Here is a 24,264-nt window from a genome sequence, read left to right on the forward strand (position 1 = left end):
TTAGTGCCATGGTCTAGTTGACAAGGTGGTCATCAGTACAAGGTTGGAATCAATCCTGGAGGTCTTTTCTGTGACTTCAATATCCACCTGTGTGCTTGAAAGAAAGGGTCCACAACTCAGGCACATACAAAGGAAGTCAAGGCTTCTTTGAGATATCCAGCAGGAACAATGGCTTCTCTTCAACCGTGCCTTTAACATTCTCATGACAAAGCTGTGCTACACAGAATTAGGAGTCTGGAAGATGGACCTGCTAAAACATCAAAAAGCAAGAGGATGCACACATCCTGTCTGAACCCAGCAAAGGGAAAACAAACCTGCACAGAAGAGACAGTGATATCACTTCCCTTAAAGCTTTACAGCTGGGCTGCCCAACACATATCAAGAAGATGGGTGTCAAACTCCTGTCTGCTTGTCTGTATATAGACATGACTACCCACAGCCAAGCTTACAGACTGCAAAACAAAACTTGTTTTATATCTTCTCTCAGTCACATTACCCAAGTAACTTGAGTACCTCTCTCCTCAAAACAGCTCAGATACACCAAAAGTGGCCTTAATAGACTGAAGCCCCCTGAAATGAAGCCTTTTTTTCCCAGTATAATGCTACTATCTGCTGTATCTTTACTGGCCATCGATAACCAAGAGCTAAGAAACAAGCTGGGGGAAGTCAGAAAAAATTGAACTAATTCAACCCAATTTGAAGTCATATTCTCACAGTTGTCTGTTAACCACTGAGATTCTGAGTGCAAAAGAGGCAAATCAATTAATCAACAGGTTCACTCTTTCACATGCATATTTACAGAATTATACCTTCAACCATGAGCAGAGACACAAAACCTATTAAGAAAAAAATTGGGTCAGCTCTAGATTTCTGAATGCTTTAAACAGAAAAGTCTCTTGAAAAGTCAGGAGAACTTAAAAACCTAAACACCTAGTCATTTTTCAATGGAAAGTCTTCCTTGTGGTTTTACATCTTTCATGGGATCTGCTATGATCAAAGTTGCAGTAAATAAGGTAACACAAACAGCGGATATGGGCTACTTTGAAAAGAATCTTTTTATACTTAGCAGCTTGATATATCTGAGGCAGGAACTGAAGGAAAGTTGGTGCTTTCAGAAGCATTTCAAACAGCTCACAAAAGTACACACGGCAGCAGAGAAAGAAAGAAAGAAACCAGAACCTCAACACAAACTTATTTTTCCATTCTGCTGCTTTATTGGGCTTTAAGGCTCAAATTAACACTAAGACTTTACATATTGAAAAGCCAAAAAAAACCAAAACAAAAAAAACCCCCAAAATAAAACAAAAAACCAAAAACAAACCAACCCCCCCAAAAAAACAACAAAAAACCACCCCCAAACCAGTAAACCAAAACAAAGAAACAAACATGTAAATACTCACAACACCTATTCCTTCCCTAACTAAAAACAGGAAAGACCACTGCCTACTATTGAGTGGCCTCAGCTTTAGCAATGCAGTGCTTCACATTTATGGACCATTAGGGCCCTAGTCTGACATCCTCTCACACTCCAGAAGATCTGCCCATTTAAATAATTCACACAGCTAAGCCAAGGGCACACATGGTTGGATGGTTAAACCAAGGCAGTCCCTGAATGATCTGACAGACTGGATGGCAGGAATGGTTCCCATTACAGAATTTGGCTTTCTCTTGCTGCACACTTTATGTCTCTGTGAGCCATTAACAAGAAATGTGATGCCCAATGTAGACTGTCTGAAAAGGTGTAGGAGGAGTACAAACTCTCTTCATCACTTAGATTTCAGCAGCCCAGTGCTAAAAGCAGAAACATCAAGTATGCAATTCAGATGCAAGAAATTTAACTGCTTATTCTCAGTCAGCTGTGAAATACTTCTAGCAATTCACACATTCATTTCATTAGGATTTCTTAGAAACCTTAATGGAATGGGAAATAACAAAAAATAACTATTTATGCTAACATGCCTCTTTGCTTATTATTGGTTTTTGCACAATGAGACAGCAACATCACAGACTCTTAATCTGAAGAATATTCCAATGAAAATGCTAACAACAGCAGTGCATGAATTTTTATGGTACCAGTATTTTCTTTTCAAGCATCACAATTAGGCTGTGTCACTTGAGGGCCTGCACAGACACATAAATGAAAATAATTGAAAATACTATGAACCTTTTAACTGCCCCTACTGATGCTTTGCATAAGAACCTATTATTACACATTTTTGGAATAGAAGCAGAAATTTAGCATAGATCTCTGAAAGCCAGATCATTGTCTTTTGGAAATTTTGCCATTTGAAAGCACTTTGGCCCCAAAGTTTGTGAGCAGCTGCCTTATACTGTTTTTCAAAGAGAAACATCCCTCTCACACCTGTTAAACTTTTAACTGAAAAAAAAAATCCAAAACCCACCCCCCCAAAAATATAACTTTCCTTAAGAGTTGGTTAATAAAGTAAACAATATAAAATGTTTCACAGATCATTGACAAACACCACATAGTTTGTGAACTACTGACTCAAGTATCAGGTAATTGCCCAAAATTACATTACTTAATTCCTCACAAAGTACGGAGAACTACTTTACTGAAGGCAGAACTACAAACTGAAATTAAGCATAAATCTCTAGGTGGTATTTTATTTATTCCCTTCAGGGACTTACCACTTACTCCTACCAATACTATTGCTGTACATTACACTGAACTCGAGACACACACACTCTAAAACCCAGAGCAATTCAGAGACCCTGTTTAAAACATGGTCATGCAGGAACTGCAATGTCAAACTGAAGAACCACTGAACTGCAACGAGGGAGTAGAAAGAAGAAGAAGCATTGCAAACTATCTTTACCATCACAGAAACTGTAAGATTCAACTCTTCAGCACTGATTTAACACTCAACTTCTTTCTGGTCTGGACCAGTGCTGGGAGGCTGACTTGTCATAGTAATGGAAAAGGAAAAAAGAAAAATAGGCAACCCCTCTCTAGCTTTCAAGCTAGCTTCAAACCTGGACAAACGCATCTCAGCTTCCTGACAGAGATCTAAAACTGGCAACTGAGGCACATATTCCAGACCTACACAGTGATGGCCCTCTACATTCACAAAATGCAGCAAGAGCCTAGAGGTTGCACTCTCTTGGGACTTTCTGTAGTTTCTGAATTTTCAATTTCAAGACTATCCGCTAGCTCCTCTCAAAGCACTTTTTGAAGAAATCATGACTAAGGAATTATACTGCATGTACCAAGAGAAATATATCACAATAGACAAGCACCAGGTAGATAAGGGATAAGCAGGCACCAGGCAGAAGCATACAGCTGAAAATTTTGTTCATGATTCAAATTTCAGGAAGCAACTTCCATACATCCCTTTCCTCTTGTTGCTTGTTCACCACTGGGATCAGTGCAGACCAGTATTTCTGAAGTGCCCCCTCCTCTCTTCCCTCCCATGTTTGATTCATTATCAAAGTGATAATAAATCAAACAAGCTGCCACCACATTGGGCTGCCTGCAGTAAGGTTGGCTTTTTCCCCTCAGTCACTGCTGAAGGGAGAGTATGCATTAATGAGAGGGGAGTGGCAGATTTCAGGGAACTCCACTGAGCAGGCCTTGGATCTGGACTTGGGCAGCCAAGCAGGGATGGCGAGAGCCAGCAGAGCTGCACCCAGAGCTCAGCTCTCTGAACACATGGGAGGGTCTGCTCCTGCACTGCACTCAACCCATCCAGCCAACACACTTTCCAGGCTCCCTCTGGAACTTGTAGATTATGTGGTCCAGCATTTACTACCTAGATCAGGCATTCTCAAAGAGTAGCACTCCCTGGAGAAATTGTATGCTGCTCTTAATGTAATGTACATCTGTCTAGCTTCCAAATCTGCCCAGGTAGAGGCTGGCATCCAGCCTGCAACAATTTACACCTCCTGCCAACATAACATACACTTCTAGATCAGAATGTGAAAAAATGAGAGGACTGAAGTGACAAATGATGGGAAAAATTAAGGAGCTTAGACCAAAGGTAGATGATGTTGTGTAGCTGGGATAAAAGTTTGGGAAAAGAATATGAAAAAATGCATAACTTGGGTATTACTGCAGATGTGACCCATACAAATTATGAAGTTTAAAAAACTATTTTTTAATTAATTAATTAAATTAATTAAATTAATGCTGGCTCTCTGCAAATCTATACATGGACTTAAGCATTAATTACACCTAGTTTAGGGATATTAAAGCCTGCAGGTATTGGATGTTCTCAGCTCGTATTATCAAATGCAGACAATTAATTCAGACTCCAAACTGGAAACACCCTACTTAGCTTTTCAGTTCAGCTGTTGTGCTTTAACAAAGGGCTAATATTCAAGAAACAATTTTTTCTATCATTTAAAGAAACACTCAAATAAGATATATAGTCAGGTAACAAAATGTCACTAAACCAACTACCAAAACAAAAAGCAATCAAGGACCAACATTTTACTCTAGTTGCCCAAGAGAGATTAATTTAAAAAAAAGTAAGATGTCACAAATTATTAATATCTGATGGTCAGGAACTAAAATGCTTGGCCAAGTTTTCATTTTGACACACTGCAAAACCCCAGTTACAAGACTAAAGAAATCAAAGGTTTTTGTCAAAACCACTAGCTGATATCAACCAAGTATGACAGGGTATAGGAAATATCCTGACCTTCCCCCTTAAACCTATGCAATGGGAAGAGACCAAAAAGCTCCTTTTAAGTACTAGGTTTAGAATTGGCTTTTCCTTTTCTGTTTTACCTCTTCTTTCTTCTAAAATAAGGCACTCTTACATCATATTGCATGCTTCCCAAGTACTAATTACCTTCAACCCATAATACAGTCCAGAAATAACTCAGATGCAAGAAGTATGTAAGAACTCTATAAATCCTCCTTAACTGGAAGTAAACAATTCTGCATTACATTAATTTAAATGCATCTTTCCCATTTTCCTTCGAAATACTTCAAAACAATGTTTTTGCCACCAGAAAAGGACACAAACTACAAATATTACCAGTGAAACTAGCTGTGTATGAGGTCTTGCTGTGAAAACAAGATATATTAAAACCAGGACCTCTGCTATCACGTACTGCTTGCACAAGCTGATCTGCAGGCCACCTGACTATAAGGGAAAGAGGTCAAGTACATTAAGTACCAAGCTATGGACTACCAGAAGTGTTGAGGTGGCTTATGGTTCTTAAATTTATTTGGTTTAAAAATCACACAATCTCTTTGGAATGCTACCAGTTTAGAATAAAGGACCACCAGTCTACTAAAATCACCAGGGTAGAACACATTTATAAATCAGATAAAAACAAATAAGTGAACTTCAGCCCAAACTGCCCTGGGCTCAGTATTTGCTATCTTGTTGCTTGGCCTTTATAATTTCTGATTTACTCAAATATACCTTTCAACTTTATAGGTGCAGCAACTAAAAACAAAGCCTAAAGGCTCCTGCTCCTTCCAGCAGTTTAATTATTAATGACTGGAGAAGAGTTTATGCTAGAAAAAAGTAACCTTAAGACAAGCTTCTCCTTTGTTTCCACAGTTCACTGTCTGAGAAATTTGGCCAGCAACCTGGAAACAGCACATCAAATCAGCATTTTTAGCTTCTTGACTTGCACTAATACAAAGAATCATAGTGACTCACCGATTTTCAAGTTTAACATAATCCATTTGTTTAATTTTCAGTCCCAAAAAATTTTAGGCATATTTATACTCTCCAATGAAAATAAATTAATAAAATAAAAAACACTGCCATCAAAGACATGAAAAAGGAGATAACATTCATGAAAATACTATGAACTTATGCATAGGCTCACCTTAAATCTTTTATCCTGCAGGACTTTCTTAATGGCCACAAGCTCTCCTGAATCACAGAGTTTGGCTTGATACACAACACCAAAAGATCCATTTCCAATCACCTTGGTGTCTGTGTAGCTGACTTCTTGTGGTCGATCTGGACCTTGTCCAGGAGTTGCAACTACTGTAGTCACCTTGCTGCCATCTTTGTCTCCTGCAAAGCAAGAGATACACAAATAATCAAAATACATGCGTAAACAAGATGACCAACAAGACTAAAACAGAGGAGGGTAAGACAAAGATTTAGATCAGCATATGTACTTCAATATTATATAGAAAACCAGAAACCCTCTGACAAAATGCAAAGAAAACACCGGACATGTTTTTTTACCAATATATATGTATTAAGTGATGACAATTTTTCATTTAGATTATTGCTAAGAAAAATTTGCTCTCCAGAAGCAAATAATTGAGCAATAAAATGTAATGCACAAAGAACCCAAGTATTTATCCCTACATCTGATTATCAAGTAAGTGATATTAAACACACTGTTTGCATTACCAAAATGAAGCATTTTCCCATATTTATCCTATAACTGAAGAAATCAAACTGCCAGTATGAGCTCAGATCAGCACTCTGATCTTTACAGGCATTTATCTGGCAAAAAAAAAAAAACAAAAAAAACCCCAAAAAAACCCACAGGAGCACTTTAGGTTTGTTACAAATCCACCTACATGTAAAGCTTCAGCTTGCAGCACTAGGAAGCATAACCTTTGTCAAACCTGGCTGAGTCCACCTGAAGCCAAACCTAGGCTGCATCAGATGGCACACCCTTGTTCCTCCCTTCTTCAATGTCTGGACTTCCTTGCACAGAAGGGAGGCACCTGCTGGGGCAGGGGAAGAAGGGGGAGAAGGATGCCAACAGCAGAATCTCAACAGGAGCCAGAGCACAGCCAGGGACAGGGCTCAGGATGCAGGAGCACAGTGGAAGCTGCACAGGTGAAGGTGCTGTGGCACACATGCAGCAGCTTGGGGCTCCAGCCACTTTCCATCAAAAGACCCTGTGCAAGCCACCATCACCTACTCTTAGCTCCACTGTTACTACCAATAGTGCTTCACTCTGTTCCAACTCTGATTTTGTTCATAATAGGAGCAAAGCTTTAGGCACTGTACAAGCACGGTCTGGGCATTTTTTGCCATTCAGTTGCAATAAGGAGGCTTTCAGGCTTGGGTTACAGAACCAAACAGGCCTGCAAGAAAAACCAGAACCTGCTGTTGCATAGCAGTCACCACAATTCTACAGAAACTGTTCTCAAGAAATGCCCATCACCCCTGCTTATTCACAAACCCTCTCTCCATGACTTTCTCCAGGAATTCTGCTCACTTCTCATGCATTTAGAAAAATCTTTCCAAGAGACAGCTTGATCAATAGCGTTAGTGTAGTTCAGGCAAAATGCTCTTTGTTCTGCTCCAAAAAGGGCATGGAAAAAAAAAGGCACAGCTCACTCTCTTTCCCCCCACTGCCTGCTTCAAACATGAGTGCTGTTGCAAAGAAAGTCATTATGATGGAGAAGTTATTTCTCTCTAGGAAACCTCTCCCCTCACTGCTAAAAACTACCCAGGTACAGCACCTAAAACCAGGCTCTGCAAGGGAAGCTTAACTCGGCTCTGCCTAGCATGCTGGTGACTTCTTGTGTCCGACTTACAACACACTTGTTTGCACAGCCCAGCACAATGTTTGCAGCTTGTGCAATGCTGCAATCTCATGATCAGCTTGTGTACCAAACTCTCCTCTGTGGAGCTGCTGCCTGTCCAATCCTCATCCATTCTCCAATTACACACCTGATTGCTCTTATCAAAGCCTAATATTCTGCATTTTATCCTGACTGAACTGCATCCAAGGTTACTGAGCTCTCTTGCCAGATTGTCAAATCTTTCAATCACAGTCACTATCCAGAGATTTATTTCCCAGTGCTACACGAAATTTACCTAAGAAATTGGTGAAAACTGGTGAATCCTATGATGCTGCCTAAAAGCCCTGCAGAAACTCACAAAATATCTCATCCTTTTTTTTTCTTGGACCTCCTGTTATGCTCTAACAAAATAATCATTTTGTATGTCTTTCATGGGATTTCCCGTAGTCCACTGTTCTCCTAGATTTTCTCATGAGAAAATCAGTTTGCAAACTTCAGAGTCAAGATACCCACATCTAGTTCTGCACCTACAAAATTCAGAAGAAAAGCAGGTGGCTTGACACGATTTCCTCCTGAAAAATCCCCAATAACTACTACTCATCTCCTATGTTGCCTCTTGGGTTCTTACAACTTGTTTCCTTTTATGAGTACAACTGCTCCATGAAACAAATTAACAAATCAAATATAAATTAAGTACATTAGTGCTAAAGGTGCCAATTACTTGCCAAGCAATACAGAGTTGACCTACACTTTCCCCATAATGGTCACAAGAAGCTGAGATGCAGATTTATAGATTTGGAGAGAAAATGGGGCAGGGGGTAGAAAGGAACACTAGACAGATGAGTGTCTTCCTACAGGGAGAGAAAGAGAAGAATAAATAGAAGCATACTAGCTGCATGGAAAATTCATTCTCCTCTTTGATAACTGTAAGAAATAAAAGAAGGAAGTCACAAATACAAAGAAATCCTTTTATCTATTTTTGTAAACAAACTGAAAGTGTAACTCTTATAGCAGCAATGCATTTTATTTGTCCAATTATTCTATGATTATCATTCTAACCTACCAAATATACAAAGGAGTTATATCTACTTTACTACAGCAATCCTCATCAAATAAAAGGTAATCCCCTACCTACTCAATTTTGAGGTGCATCTTTTTTTTCTTTTTGGCAGGGTTCACTAGGCCAGAGTATTGAGATTGTTGTTAATGAGTTTTATTCTCCATTTTTCCAAAAATCAAGACTAATGAACTCTTAGAGATAAAAATAATTGTCCCTGGCAGCCCTGGTCGAGATTTGAAGTACTTGATATCAAGAAATCTGCTCTAAGGGCTTTCTTCAGAGCTGCAACTCTCTCAGGGACCTCCTTGTGCACAAAAGCCAATCCTGAATTTCAGGCCCCGTCAAGTGTTTCATCCCAACGTGCAGCACACAAGCTGCACCATCCAGCCAACTCTCCCAGAGCTCAAATGTAAAACCAGTCAGCTTTAGACACTTTCCTTTAACTCCACAGGAAAACAGCTCCTACCTAAACTTGCTGAAATCATCAGTGCTTAGAAGTGTATTCACTGACACTTTAAACACTACACCAAGAATTACTTTGTTTCTTTACCAGAATTTACAGAGCATAAAGCTTCACAGAGTTTTCTCCCAGTTTCCTGCTTTCAGGAAACAACAGTTTTTGCAAACCATCCACAAAACACACCATAAGGGCTCCCTCCAATCTTTTAAAAGTTAAGGCTGTTAGAGTTTCAGTTATATTCTATTTCAGTATTGTTGAATCTGAGGGACTATAGGGTAAAATTCACCTTGCACCCTTCACAGCTTTGATCTCCAAGAATAAAACATCTCACTGCTGCTCAAAGTATACAGATAATGTGTTTGCATGGCAGCAGCATCCAAGCCTGTTTTGCCACTCCTTGCCACAAGACAGATGTAGGTGCTGCTCCCAAGATCATACACAGTTCAGAATGGTTATCCCAGTTCTCATTGTCTGGACAGCAAGCACTGACTTGCCAGCCAAACAGCACAGGAAGGAGGTCACTAAACAGCTTTCAGAAATGCTGGCTTTAGCCTCAGCATGATGGAAAATGGAAGAGAGGAAACAGCCCTGCCCAGCAATCTTCAGTACCTCCAAACAGATTCCTAACAGCATTACACCACAGCAAGTCTTAAGCAGAAGCCTAGACAGTTCTTATCTCATTCCCTTCACCTCTTATTTTGTTTAGGACTGTCACACTCTGTGACCCCAGTGGACAGGCAGGCACCACCAAACACTGAATACTTTCCACACCTTTGACTGTAAGGTCTATAACAGAACTAGGACATTAAATGGAAAAACTAAAGGAGGAAGAAAGGACTAAATAGCAAAATACTGAGGCAGCTCCTACAGCACAGCTCACATGAAATGCATCACTAGCACATGTCCAGAGGCTGCTGTTTGCTAGGGCCAACAGCAATATGACCTTGCTTTACTGTAACCAAAAAGCAAATTCATGTGACTATAAAGTCATCATCTATGCTAACCACCTTTATAACAGCCAGGGTAGAGATAAAAGGATAAATAAATAGTTATCCCATTATAATACACTTCCATTTGGTATTTCATGGAAACCCTTAAAGCATTTCCTCACACAATTCTAATGTTTAGCATCCATGATGCTGTATTTGGGTTTGAGATTTTTGATCAAGAGCTTTTTCCACAATTCTGATGTGAAATTGAAAACAAAATGCAGACATTTCAACTTCCAAGTGCTCTGATTAATCTAGCTCACTTTCTACCTTTAGTACATGATGACCACATGGACAAATCACAACCATTACATAAAAGCAGTGTTGAAAGCAGAGAATACTCATCAGCTTGTGGGAAGAAATGAGCATACTCCACTTAGAAGACCACACACCATCAGTGCAAGCTACAACCCTATTTTTGCATCTAAAAAAAAAAAAACCAAAACAAAACCTATGGTGGCGTATGTTTTTTTTTTTTACTCATGTGAGACTGGGGATCCTGCTACTGGGCAAGCATTTTGTCACATATACCCCCCCAGCAGCAGATTTCTACTGCCAAGCTCAAAGGTGACCACCTGTAAGTGCACTGCATGTATACCTTTGGCCTGTGCCAATGAGGTGTCACTCAGTAAAATTCACTTCAGTCCTCAGGGACCATGAAAGGCATCCTTTGCTATTGATCATCCATACACACCTCTACTGAATGGGCCTGGAGAAAGTCCAGAATTATGTCTGCCCTACATCCCTTTAGCTGTTTAGTGTCTGACTGAGCAGTGAAACCACACTTTAATGCAGAGATCTAAGAGTGCTTTTTTAGCTCTCAACTCTATATGTGTGTGCCCCCTTCCTCCTTTTCAATGTGTTTTACAGTTGAAGAAACAATGTATTAGTACAATGATTACAGCAGCTTTACTTCTACTCCAAATGCAACCTTGATCCTTTGCACTGTCTACAAACTCCACCTTTTCCTCTCTTTTGACTTTACTTGTTTCCTCTCGCTTCCCTCCTGCTCCTGCTGCACTCCTCCTCACCAGCATGCTCACAGGCTTTTCCATTAGATATTACCTAGGTTGTTTTAAAGTCCTAAAAAAAAACTTTACAGACATACAACACACTCTGTACCATGTCTGAGGTCACATAACTGCATTCATTTAAATAGCTTCACTGATTTGCTTCAAATCTCAGTGTCACCTCCCTACTAAGACATGGCTCAATATTTAGTCACTTGACTATTTCTCCCCTTCATAAGGCTTAGCTGCACTGCTTCATCTTAATTTGCTCAATGTCCAACAGAGTCAGGAGTCACTTCCACAGAAATCTGACACGGCTGGATCCAGCTCCTGCTGATGGGATTAGGTTACAACCAGGAGCTGACACAACTACCTAGAAAGAAATGAGCAACCAGAGGGGGATGGAAGTTTATCAGAACTGCAGTAGCTCTTCTCAGTTGTGGATAACTGGACAATCAAAAGATCTGACTACTTTGTGAAAAAAATGTTTTAAGAGAAAACTTTTCTTGAGCTATTTGCTAGAATCTGGCGCTCATCATCACATAAGGCTATGGAATAAAACACCTGACTTCTCAGATAATTATAATTGTTCATGGCATGTGAAGGAAGAAGGCGGTCAGCAGCTGCTCTGAAAGTCTTTAAAGTGGCCAATGTATGCTTGAGGAAACTGTCAGCAGCAGAAACCACTACTAATTTTCTTTTTGTAAATAATTTTTCCTACTACATTTTTTAAAAAGTTAGTTTCATGAAGAGCTAATTATTATGAGTCAGTACAGGGGAGAAAGTATTGAAATGGTATTTATGAACTGTTTTACTAGACAACTTCCTTTCCTCATCAGGGAGCTGCAAGAATGTTACCTAGTGGGAGACAAGATAAACCTAGAACCATACAGAATCAGAGAATGGTTTGAAGGGACATTAAAGCTCCTACAGTTGCAAGCCCTGCAAGCATCAGCAGAGAATCTGCACTTGAGCAAGTCATTCCAAGTCCCATCCAGGCTGGGACAGGGCACCCACAGCTTCTCCGGGCAACCTGTTCTAGTGTCTCACCACACTCACAGCAAAGAATTTCTCTGTATAATCTCAAGTCTTCAGTTTGAGTCCATTACCCCTTGCCCTATCACTATAAGCCCTCGTAAAAAGTCCCTTTCCAGCTTGCTTGAAATGAACATTCACAGACCAAATCAGAAAAACTCAGGGAATCAAAGAAAGGAGTCTTACAAAACAGTGTCATTTGGTTTTTCAATTTACACAGAACAAAAGAAGTCCTTGGAATTCCAAAAATAGTTCAGGTCAAGCATTGAATAAAAACCTGTAAGTGTGCCAATCATCACCCAGATAAGGCAGATGCATTCACTGAATATTTATATACCCACACACTTGTTTTAGCACAGAAAATGTCACTTGACTTCCTGACTGTAACTGAATACTGCAATAAAAGAGTGGCCATTAGACATTACTTAAGATCAGAAGAATCTCATGATTTGTACCCAAGGATTTTGGAAGAGCTAACTAAGAAGTCATTTTTGAAAGGAATGAGAACACTCAGAGAACTTCTAAGATGGATGGGATGATTCATACAATCCTGTTATTTTGACAATAATTTTGGCTTAAGGACCACATCAGTTACATTAATAATGAATAAAGAAGCAGTAAGGTACTACAGAGACCCAGCTGCTGGATTCCATATTGTTAGAGACTACAGGTTCATTTAGAATGAAAAAAAAGATAAACACAGTGGTGCACAAGCACTGTGACTTCTGTAGGGTTTCTAACTTGCCATCACATCACAAGTTAATGAAGAAACACATATACAGAAAGAAAAATTATTATTAATCAAATGATAATACACTAGCCCATAACTGCAAAATAAAATATGATAAGAGGTGCCACCAGCATTGATTTTTGCCCTCGCACTTACTGTTTTTATTGACAACCTGAAAGAAAAGTCATGAAGTACTAAAACACAAGATTTAGAGTTATGCACAGGGTAGGGATCTGTGAAAAAGCGGCTGACCTTCCTTATAACCCAGGAGCAAATTAGGCAGCAGGATCCATAACCCAAGATCACAGGCCATGCAGCCAGCCAAGTCAAATAAAGTCATCCACAGAGCGGAGTCACCAACTCTGACTTGCAGGACATCCCAGCACGGACAGAAGCAAACACTGTTACTGAGACCTAAAGTAATCCTTAGATGTATAAGCAGAAGTACATCAGACAGACAAAAAAAACAAAAAAACAAAAAAAAAAAACCTCTTTGCTATTTCACACTCATTGAACAGCTACTGGAATAGCATGCTCAATCCTGATAGCTGAAATTCAGCAGTGATGATTCAAAACACTAGAGATTCACAAAGAAGCCTCAGACATCATAAGGTCAGCAAAAATACATTACTGTGAGTGAGACTTAAGAGTGCAAACAATTTAAGTCAAAGAGAAAGCTGGAGGATTATCTCTAAAAGGAAGAAGGAACAGACACTTCAGAGAGAGCTCTGATATGCAGGTGGAGGACATACTGCAAATAATGACTAGAAACAGAAATTGCTAGAGTTTGGGACAGAACTGTAGGTGGACAAAATTTAAAAAAAAAAAAATCATTTCCTTACTAAAAGCTCTGAAAGATAGGGTTATTTTTGCAACACAGATTTTTATTTTAGACTACAATTTTTTTTGAACAAAAAATACTGCTGAACTGCAACTGCTAGGCTTGAAAAAAGAAAGCATGCCTACAATTAACATGATGTCTCTTAGGGCCTTAAGAAGGTCACAAAAGCTCAAAACTCACAGAAATAATTTCTTTCAACTTAGCACTAATGCAATGGTGTCACAACTCAATATTAAACCTGCCACTTTCCACAACAGTCAAAATCCAAAATCTGCATTCAATTTAAACAAAAACACAATAACGTGATAAATAATGAAAATGTGAAGACTGGCAGGTCATTCTTTGGCTTTATTGCTAATGATCAAATTATAGGCACAGTTAATTGTGTGTCAATTCACTTCAGCTCAATCCCAAGACAAATAATCAGGACAAATTTCAGCAACTGCCAAGTCAAAGATCACAAAGGAGAAAGGTTTCTAAAACAGCCTGAAATCAAAGTTGCCATCACTTCTAGCATGACACATGGGAAGGAAGTAAAAGCAATATTGTTCATTCCACTTGTACCAAGTAACAATGCTTTTTACATGTCAATCATTTGAAAGAGTAATATTTTTTTTTCCAAAAATTTTTTTTTTTTTTTATTTTGCAGAAGGCCAAACCTGTAACTTCAAAACACCATAGCTCTGCATTTTGCTCAACAGTTTCTAAAATGGCAAACTCAAAGCACTAAGGGTGAAGTTTATGCAGGAAAGAACTGAAAAACTGATCCAAAAGTAAACAGAATACCAGCAACTGACTTCTGTCTAGTGAAATAAACTATCCTATCACTACAAAAAAAAGTCAACTGTTTAGAAAGGTGATATAGCATTATTACAAAAATTAAACTGTGTAGCTCAACTGACCTATTTTTGAGGTCATTGTGTCACTAAAAACAAAAAAAGAAACTAAATGTATTTCCAGCAGACTGTGACAAGTAATGGAATGACTCATATGCTTATATTTGATGTAATAAACACATAAAATTACATCAAGATGAGTAGCTGGAACAGCATCTGCATTTACTGCATCCCAGTTCAGACATTCAAAATGCCATTGGGGCTTTAAGTCTTTCTTTAGAGGTAATCACAGACTTTTGGAGAGTGTGTTCAATTCACTCTCTTTGAAAGCTTCACACTGAAGATTGCAAACAAATATTTAAAGAATAAGCAAAGCAGCGAGCAGGTTCCAGAACATTCACATGATAAGCTTGTTAAAATGTCCACTGAAAGGTCACATGAAGTTCTCAGGCACTGACTTTCTCCAGGTTTTTGTATCTTGCCCACGGAAGTCAAAGTCAGCACAGCACGGAATTGGCCATGCAGTTGTGCTTCCCTACTGCAGCATAAGCTTGACTGTGAACAGTTTAAAAAACAAACCAAAAAAGCCAAGAGGAAAAAGGATGGGAAGAGCCCTGTTGATGTAGCCCAGATGCCTATCACACTGGCCATCAGATGACCTCCCTGGATCCAACTGTGGCAGATGGGATTCCAACAATCAGCTGCTTACATTGGCCGCCATGAAATCCCAGCAAGTTAACACCCCACTGATTTATAAACCAAACAGCTGAATCCAGAAGGGATGTTTACTCACAGTGCGTGAAAAAAAACAACTTCATTTTGCTAGAAGCTGTCCCTCCTACCAATGTGTAATGTGGTGCCCACACCTTTCTGAGGCACATTTAAGGTCTGTGCTACCCATCTCTAACACAGAGCTTGCTTCAAGCACTCTTTCAGTTATGGCAAACATAGACCAAAACCATACATTTCCAAAGAGAGCAGCAGTTAACACTCAGGTAGGGAAAAAATTCTGCACAATTACCTTGGGGAGTACCATAAAAAGAAATTTTTTTTCTGTGACTAAACAAAATATCCACAAGAATGCTTACACTTATATTTCTGCTTTGGAGAAAAAACACAGTAACATACAATTAAGGTAATCTAAACACTGGCTGCCAGTGGGGTTTCATAAGCAGTCTCATGCTTGTTAACAAGTTATTTTTAGTAGGCACTCTTTCTGTTCTCCTCTCTCTCCACCCACATGCACAAGAACCCACCCCACAAAAGCTATTTAGCTATATAAATCAAATTTAAACTTAGATAAGGTGATTCCACAGATCAGGAAGCAAGTACCAAAGCATTAGTAATAGATTTTGTTTTTGTGATCCTGGTCATTTCAGCCCCAAAAAGCTTACAGGTTAAATGCAGCACAAGAGACAAGAACAGAGATAGGGAAAGAACAGAAACAGTATGACATCATTTTAGCATAAGACTGCAGCCTCAGTAGTATTCTCTTTTGCTTTTTAGTTCTGAGTTAATTTCTAGCTGAGAAATTCAACCCATACAGTACTAGGATTTCTTATTTGAAGTTTCCTTTAGTTATTCTTTCCTCTTACATCATCAGGAACATGATTTAGCAAATATTTGCCAAAGACAGCTCTAGCAGTTCAGCTGACACAGAGTACCTTATAAACCCCTGTAACTGAGCCCTGACACGCAGAACCCCGAGTTACAAACAGATCGTGTTTATCCACTTGTTAGTGCCATTCAACAGCTGACCCTGAACCAGTCTGTCGGTGTCTTCCAGCAGGGCTGAGGGGTGAATCCATTGTTAGGCTACTGACACACCTACTTCAACACCACTGTCAGAGACTCCAGAACTCCCACCCCTCAAAGAATACCAAATAATAAACAGCTCATCTGGGCAATTCCCAGGTGGTTTACAAGCTTCCCATCAAAATATCTGGTATGACCTGCAAACTTCTCACTGAAGTAGTTTCTTGCAAACTGCTTAAGTAGGGAGGCTGTCTACTTGCTGCACACCTCCCTTACTGCATTTGTTTGAGTTTTTTAATCCAGTTAAATGTACATGTCACCGAGACAAGCACATCTCTGACCTCTGAGAACAGACATCACCACTGTTTTTTCCTTTTCACGCTGTCTTTGCATCCACCAAGGGGCTTCAATTCGAAAGAACGCACCATTAAGCGAAACCCACAGAAAGCCACCTGCAGTAGCTGCAAGTTGCCAAGACCCTCTCTACCACACACACAAATTAAGAACATCTTAATACATCTTAAAGGGAGTCTCAATTCTCCTAGTGGAGGTTTAAATAAAATGTCTTTCAGCTGTGTTAATTACAGCAGTGCTTAAGTATGAAGTGTGACTAGGACCCCTCTGTGCTAGGCACAGCACCAGGAATAAGAGACAGCTCCTGCCCCCGCTGGGAGGGATGGCCAAAAAGGAAACAGGCTAAAGAAAGAAGAAAATAAAGCAAAGGTAAGGAACAGCAAAAACACAGGTAAAAAAACACGAAATGTCCCAACCCTCCAAAATGCTAGCACTGAAAAGTGCAGAGAAGCAGAAGCAAGAGCAGAGAATCCAGGAGAGAATTTGGAGCACGACTGTAAGCATATTAACACTGAGCTGAGAGAACCCACAAGTGAGTTCTCCAGGGGTGTGAAACACTTGCTGTCACCACTTCTGCAGGCAGCCCAGACCAGCAGAGCCTCAGGGTAGTTCTGTGGCCTCTGCAAGCCTTGCCAGACTGTGGAGAAAGGAGGGCATAAAGCAAGCAGTTCCTCATCTCAGTCTCCCTGGCAGGTGCCTTCTGCCACACTGTGAAGCCAATCCTTACCACAAAGGTGCACCCTTAAAATTTTGAAATTTTTGTCTAAAAAATGAAGAGTAATTTCGGTATTAATGGGTATCATAGGTGGGTTTGGAAACCCAGGTGCAATGAACAGCAACACCCAACTTAACCTGCAAAGGTCTGCTGGCAGGGCAAAGGATGAAGCTCTCGCTTTGTGAGAGCCATGGATTCTAACACATTTTTCTGCTCTCTGGAATATTAGAGGACTCTCCTTTCCTTTGCGATTTCTCCTTTCAGTCAAGTACTCCATAATTATGTCATCCAATTAGGACCTGACATGTTTTCTTGCTCTTCTGCTTCACTGAACACATCACAAAAATACAGCACATACTTGTCATGCTATTCTCTCTGCAACCAAGAAACAGCATCTTGGACCCAGAGTCCAAGACAGCGAATGAGACAGATCAAAATCAGAGTGAGGAACAGATTGTTTGGAATCTGAGACAGCAACCAAATCCCAAAGAAAAAGACAAAGAAAAAGAAGCTAGTTATGAAAATGCATTTGGTGACTATCTTTTAAGATTGGAGGAGGAGTAAGAGAACTGCCAGATGCTGAGAACCAACATCCACCTTGGATAGGAAGTACAGTAAATAAAAAAGATAAAAAACTAGTAGCAGCCAATCTGAATCCCTGGGATGATGGTGAGCTGAGCTTAAACACAATTCTAAGACTGAAAGAGGCCATTGCCAACTGCTTCTCCAGAAAGCAAAATCAAGTTGTGCTACCCTGCTCAAACCATGGTGCAGAGCACAGACCATCTTTAGGAGACTCCAACAGCCTCTGCATCCATCTCGAATTACTGCTTCAGGTTGTGCCACAGAGCACAGGAATGGAACAAGTCCATTTAGGTTAAAGATGGTTTTGAATTCAAGGAGATCGTTATCTCAATTAACATTAAGAAACTGTAGGCATGCCATCAGTGCAATGCAGATATCTTCCATATATCTGGCAGGAGTAGCTATCTTGGTGAAGGAGCTATTATTACAGATGAGGCAGCACTGTAGAAGCCAGATGCATAAGCTATTCACCACTGGCAATCCTGCTTTTGAAATTTATTTATTTTTAAAAGTAATAAAAATAGTAGAGCACGAAGAGCAAGAGAACTAAGTGTTGGACATCTCTAAAGCTATTTAAGGTAACAAGAGAAACTACAGCTTATTTTCACATTGTACGTAATCTGATCAAAGTGGGGGCCACTGCCAAAAAAAGATGGTCTTACTTCCCACTTCTATGTTCCTGCCATAGCAAATCTGGCAACCTTGTAGCCTGAGGATGAGTCAGTTTAGCCTACTGATCTGACAAACGAATCCATCTCCGAAATAAAGCAAGCCTCCAATCAGCAAGCTGAAGTGACTCATGCTGAGGACAGGCAGTTGCTGGATCGGGGGAAAGGAAGGACTGGGAACAAGCGTGTTCCTCAGTGCCGGTACTCCCAGGAACGCCACGCTGAGTGTAACACAAACCCTCAGCAGAAGCACGGCAGAGCGGCACGCTGTGGAGGAGGGGCCGTCCTGGCCCTCCCGCCCCTCCCCGTGCCCTGGCTGTTCCCTGGTGCCAGGTATCAAATGGCTGCTCTCTGAAGGTGCCCTGCATCCCAGCTCCTCCAGAGCAACACAAGGGCCTGCCCAAAGCCATGGGAGCACCAGGGCTGGCAGAGCAGGGAGATGGAAGCAGCCCGAGTGATTCCCTGCCGTGACAGCCCGTGCCAAGGGCACGCTGGATCAGCCAAGCTCTGGGTTGGCTGAACCAAAGTGGAAGCACCTGGGCACCACATCCCCTGCACTCTCACAGCAAAACACAAGCTCATACTGTCAAACTACTGACATTTCTACTACGGTTAAAAAAAGCTCAACAACCAAGTTACATTACACCAGCACAGACTTCTGTTCTGGAGAGTAACTATATTGCCTTAAAATGCATGTTTTAGACAATAAAAAGTATCATTTTCTCCTATGGTTTCTTAAACCTACTAAGAAGTTTATTCTTTTTCTCTCAGAAACAATACACCTATTTCAATACAATTTTTTCCCCAATTATATAATTCAAACTACAGAAGATGTCTCCAAATATTTAATTGCAATATACAGATTTCAGGAAAATAAAATCCTCTAAAATGGGAGTAAGTTTTCTCCAGAAAGAAAAACATGAACAAAAGTAATACTTCTCTCAAGAACAAGCCCAGGCATCTGGGGACTTAATTCCCTTCTGCCAGCATATGAGCAGACAGAGGCTTTCAGGAAAAATACACATACAGCTGAAATTTTTGAACAGTTCCTGTAATTGTTTGTTAAGGAAGACTGCTGAGGCTTGAAATCCTAAAATAGAGATCTGGAAACAGGGGGAAGAGAGCACCACTTTTTTAAGGAAAGATTCCTTTCAATCTTGCCAGTAAGAGGAAAAATAAGTAACAAAATCAGACCTTTCCCAAATACTGTCGCTTTCCATACTGGACAAAGGCAGTATCACTCTTGAAGACATCACAAAGCAGAAAATAAATTCTACTAGGTAAAAAGCCTAAAAAAGCATGAACAGTTTTTAAGGCAACGAACATTTCTGTTATCTATCTATCCATATATATATGTGTGTGTGTATGTATATGAATCTGCAAAAGTCATATACCTATCCAGAAGGGGCAGTTTCTCAAGGGCTGCTGTCCAAACCTACATAGGTTTTGAAGGCACAAGGCTTTTTTTTGCCAGCAGTACAGCAAGTTTTCTTAATTACAAGCTTGACTGTCTTGGAGGGAAGACAAAACAGGTCTTAACACAGCTAGCTTTTCCTTCTCTTCTTGCATACACCGTCCTAGGAATCTCAGGCAAGATAAACCAGGTATTATGAAGCCAGCATGCAAAAGATTTCCATTTTCTAGAAGGAAACAATGGAGCCTAATATTTCTCTACTGCTCTTACAGCTGGAGAATAATGGCAATGCTTTATCTTGGTCCAGGTAAGGAGGCTGCTTGCAACACAATAACAGACATCTGTCTCAGAGGAGAGTAAATACAGAGGAACAATCTAATGTTCTTGCAGACAAAGGTTTCATTACCTGCCTCAGCAGACAGTAACAAAGCACTTTGAAGAACACAATTCCTTTATTATAAGGACTCATATTAAAAAAAAAAAGAAAAAAGATACTCAAATATGATATTGATCAAGAAAAAGAAAGCACATGGCTTCATCTACTCCATTTTCCCTTGTCTTACAGCAGCGAAGAGTATTTCAGGAAGAGTATAAAACAGGACAAACTTGCAGGGACAGCTACCCCAGCACTCTCCCAGAGCTCAGCTATAGGTGGCTTGGGAACTTCCTAAGCCAGAGGCAGCATCTCTGGATTTTTCTTCCTGAGTTTGCAAACCCAGCCCAGGATCTGAAGATAATACACACAGTGAGGCAACCAACCATTTCTACATAGACATAAGGAGAAGGGACAGCTCCAAATAATATCAGTGTCAAGACTATCCAGTAGAAAGCTGAAATTTTATCTCAACATCTACAGTAGCAAGTAGTGACAATTCTGTTTAAAGACCAGGATGGCTAAGGCATGTGCCAGCTAAAGCATATTACTCAACATCCAGGCATTTTTTATTACATGGGACTAGTCTTCATCTTGCTCATAAATTCATCTTGGGATAGAAACAATATAATCTAAACTGGTGTCTTTAAATAGACTAAATTAACTAAGATCAAAGACAGCATGAATTTGGGAATAGGAGAGGGTCACAACAACATAAAATAAAGATCAAGTAGCAGTGAGCAAGAGTTGAGAAGAAAGTAATTCTTGAAAAGGAGCATACAGAATATGCTTGAATGCTTGCATTTTGGCTGAGACAGGAAGTCTCAAACAGAAATTATTTTCCACAGTAGCAGCCACTGAACCACAAACCCACAATGAAATTTCATTAAGACATTACAGCCTGGCACTGTAGGAGAGATAATGAATGCATAAATCAAACTTATGGGAGCAGGATTTTGGCAAAGGCAAGATGAGACTCATCATCTTAAAAAGCTATGTCAAAACCCAACAAAAAGCAGAAAAAATTGCTTGTGTTTCAGCTTAGATAAAGTTATGACAAAGTACACTCTTTTTTCTTCTAGTAGAAACATTCTTCTGAAAAAACATGTTTTTGCAACAATCAAATCAGTAATTGTCCTTTATCTGCCAAGAAATGAACCCAGGATTCTGTTTTTCTTTATACTTGCATTTAAGGAAGCATCTAATAGTTGACTTTTTGGATCCTTGATAAAAATCAAACAGCCCTACAATTCAGTGTGCAATTAAAGAGCCAGCTCTTCTCCCAGTATCTTCCTTGAAGCATGTAATTGAGTTGGTACATAATTTTGTAATTAGTGAAAATGTTTGCAAAATAATTATTTTCTCTGTAAGAGGACATGAAAATACAGTCAACTTTTTAATCCAAATACTGCTCCTTCTAGTTTGTCACATCCCAAGAGTCTGACAGCTAACATGGCAGATACAAACTACTGGATGTAGTGCCTGCTGCCTGCGTCACAAACAAAGTAACAAAGAAAAACCTTTCAATATTTATATGTCTTGCTCTTATCAGAGGTGGTTAATGTGTGCATTTATCAAAAGTAGAGGGGTGGGAAATATTCAAGCCCAAATTCTCGCCGTTTCCAACACCAAAGATTATGACAATATTGCCACTACTCAAAGATGGGCTTTTAGTTTATTGCCAGCTATCCCATTGACAGATGGCAATAAACCTTTGCTATTAGTTCATTTGCCAGGGCAGCAGAATTACTCCTCAGAAAACTGGGATCAGATAAATAAATGGATGTGAGGTATCATATTTGTATAGGATGAATAAAAATTGGCTTCCTCCACAATTCCAAGTACTTCAGAAGGTCTCTACACCACTAAATAATCTAGACACAAAATGAGGCCTTAAGAGTAGAAAGCAAGGGCACTCTATTACAGAATTAGAAATTGTATCCAGAGGAGAAAATGCCCTTGGTAATTACAGGACCTGTGGCCTTTAAGGCTTGGAAGCACAATGTGGCTTATGCAAGAAAGCTTTATCAAATTAACTAGAGCCATTTCTTAAAACCAAGAAGTTCTTTATTTCCTTGATATATTAAAACAGAAAGATCTACAGATAGGAACATGTTCCCCAAACACAGGCTTTGAAAACTATGAACAAAATCATAAAGTATCTTAGGTCTTCATGCTCATGTAAGAAACATCACTAGGTTAACAAAAAAATCAGTCACCAGAACAAACAAGGACAGCATTCATAGATTTCCACACAATTAGAAAAACATGCTGAGAACACCACTGCAGTGGTTTTCAGCATAGCAGGTTAGATACACACTGGTTTTTAATAGTTCTAAGTTACTCCTTTAAATTTCCCAATCCATCCCCCTACCACTTCCCCCATCAGATAGAGAAGTCCCCACAGAACCCACACAGGACAGATCAATGCAACACTGTCTACAAAACACATTCAATCTGTGGCCATGATCAACACAACACAGACCATCCATCTTCCAAAAATCACCTGAAGTCAGTCCAATTATGAGAAACAAAATATTTAACAGGATTTTTCCGTTACGACAAAAATTAATGAATATACAGACACCTGTAAGCTTCCAACAGACAGGATGAGTTCCAGGGTTCCACAGCCATCATTCCCACCTCCAAAATGATGGCTGAGCTTTGGCACTAGAACATCCCTTGCAAGTAGGAAATCACACACTGGTACAATGCATTGCAGTTTCACACGTGTGTGGTCTTGCACATTCTATTATTTCAGCATCAATGAGAGCAATCTGAATGTAACATAAAGGTTAATTCAAGCAGAAAAGCAATTTTCTGTCTTCCATATTTCCTATCAGGATTCAATAATGACTCACTGTCACCAACACAAGTCTTTCTAGATCAAAGCAATGCTACAGGAGTTCAATATTCTATTACCATAGCCTATGGCCACAAGTCAACATTTACTGCATATTACACATTTGCACTTAAACAATGACACTTTGCCAGAAAAGGGTAGCAGTGAACTTCATGAAAACAATATCACAGTTGTCACAGCAGCCACAACTGCAAAGCAACTTTTTATGAAGAACAGGATTAGCACTCCTAACTTGATGGGTTTTACATATAAACTTACTGGTTGATATTGCAGTTGCATGTTGCTTTTCTCTGGTAGCTAAAAAATCAGATTAAAAAGTCTCCCACACACTGACAGCTCTCCCCTCTGTCATAATCCAGCACACACTAAACCATGCTGATGAAAATGTTTGTGTGACTATGCTATAAATACCAATGAAGAAAAGGAAAGCAACCTATGTTTTTTAATTAAAAAATACATTTGCAAGTCTGGATCATCTCACTATCTGGTTTCACAGCACAGCTGTGGGAAAAAAAAAAAAAATGGCATTGGGGATTGAACAGGTCAGGGTCAGACAGCCTTCCCCACTAGGAAAACTAATGTAAATCTGTACAAAAAAAAAACAGGCAGCGACAGGTAAGGGGTTTGTTAGTCTAAACACAGCTAATTCTTGTCACTATTAGAAACCTGTAACACAAGTGCTAGGAATGGCTCAGCAATTGTGTCAATTTATTTTTAAATTTCACCAGAATTAATGTACTAGCACTGTAAGTCACATACATATTTACATGAAGCCATCTGCCCAGTTTGGGCCTAATCTGCCTTGTAACAGAGTGTAGTTAAAAATCTGCAGGACTGCTCTAATTATAACTGAGTTTTCACTTCATATTATCCAAACCTGTGCTTCTAGGCACAATGAGTCAGGAGAGGAAACTTCTCATTACTTGCAAGTTTTTCTCAAGTTCTTCAACAACTGGCTCTCCAAAACAATTCTCCAGTGAGAGTCTCTGGGGGTACAGATGGGTAAATGCAAGCTCCATCCATGGCAAGATTGCAAATATTAAGAGCACAGCAAACAACCTGCTGAAACAAGTTGAATATGCCTTTGGCT

The 24,264-nt window shown here is 39.7% G+C and overlaps 1 protein-coding gene across 2 annotated transcripts in view; it reads right to left on the reverse strand.

Moving 5' to 3' along the window:
* The window catches only part of GSK3B (glycogen synthase kinase 3 beta), a 147,950-nt gene that overhangs the window by 86,570 nt on the left and 37,116 nt on the right, over positions 1-24,264 (reverse strand). For both annotated transcript variants that reach the window (XM_074534780.1, XM_074534779.1), the window contains exon 2: positions 5,812-6,005. In XM_074534780.1, coding sequence (XP_074390881.1) covers positions 5,812-6,005 — 194 coding nt within the window. The remainder of the gene's footprint in view (positions 1-5,811; positions 6,006-24,264) is intronic.

The sequence above is a fragment of the Zonotrichia albicollis genome, chromosome 2, assembly GCF_047830755.1.
Source record: "Zonotrichia albicollis isolate bZonAlb1 chromosome 2, bZonAlb1.hap1, whole genome shotgun sequence".
Lineage (NCBI taxonomy): Eukaryota > Metazoa > Chordata > Aves > Passeriformes > Passerellidae > Zonotrichia > Zonotrichia albicollis.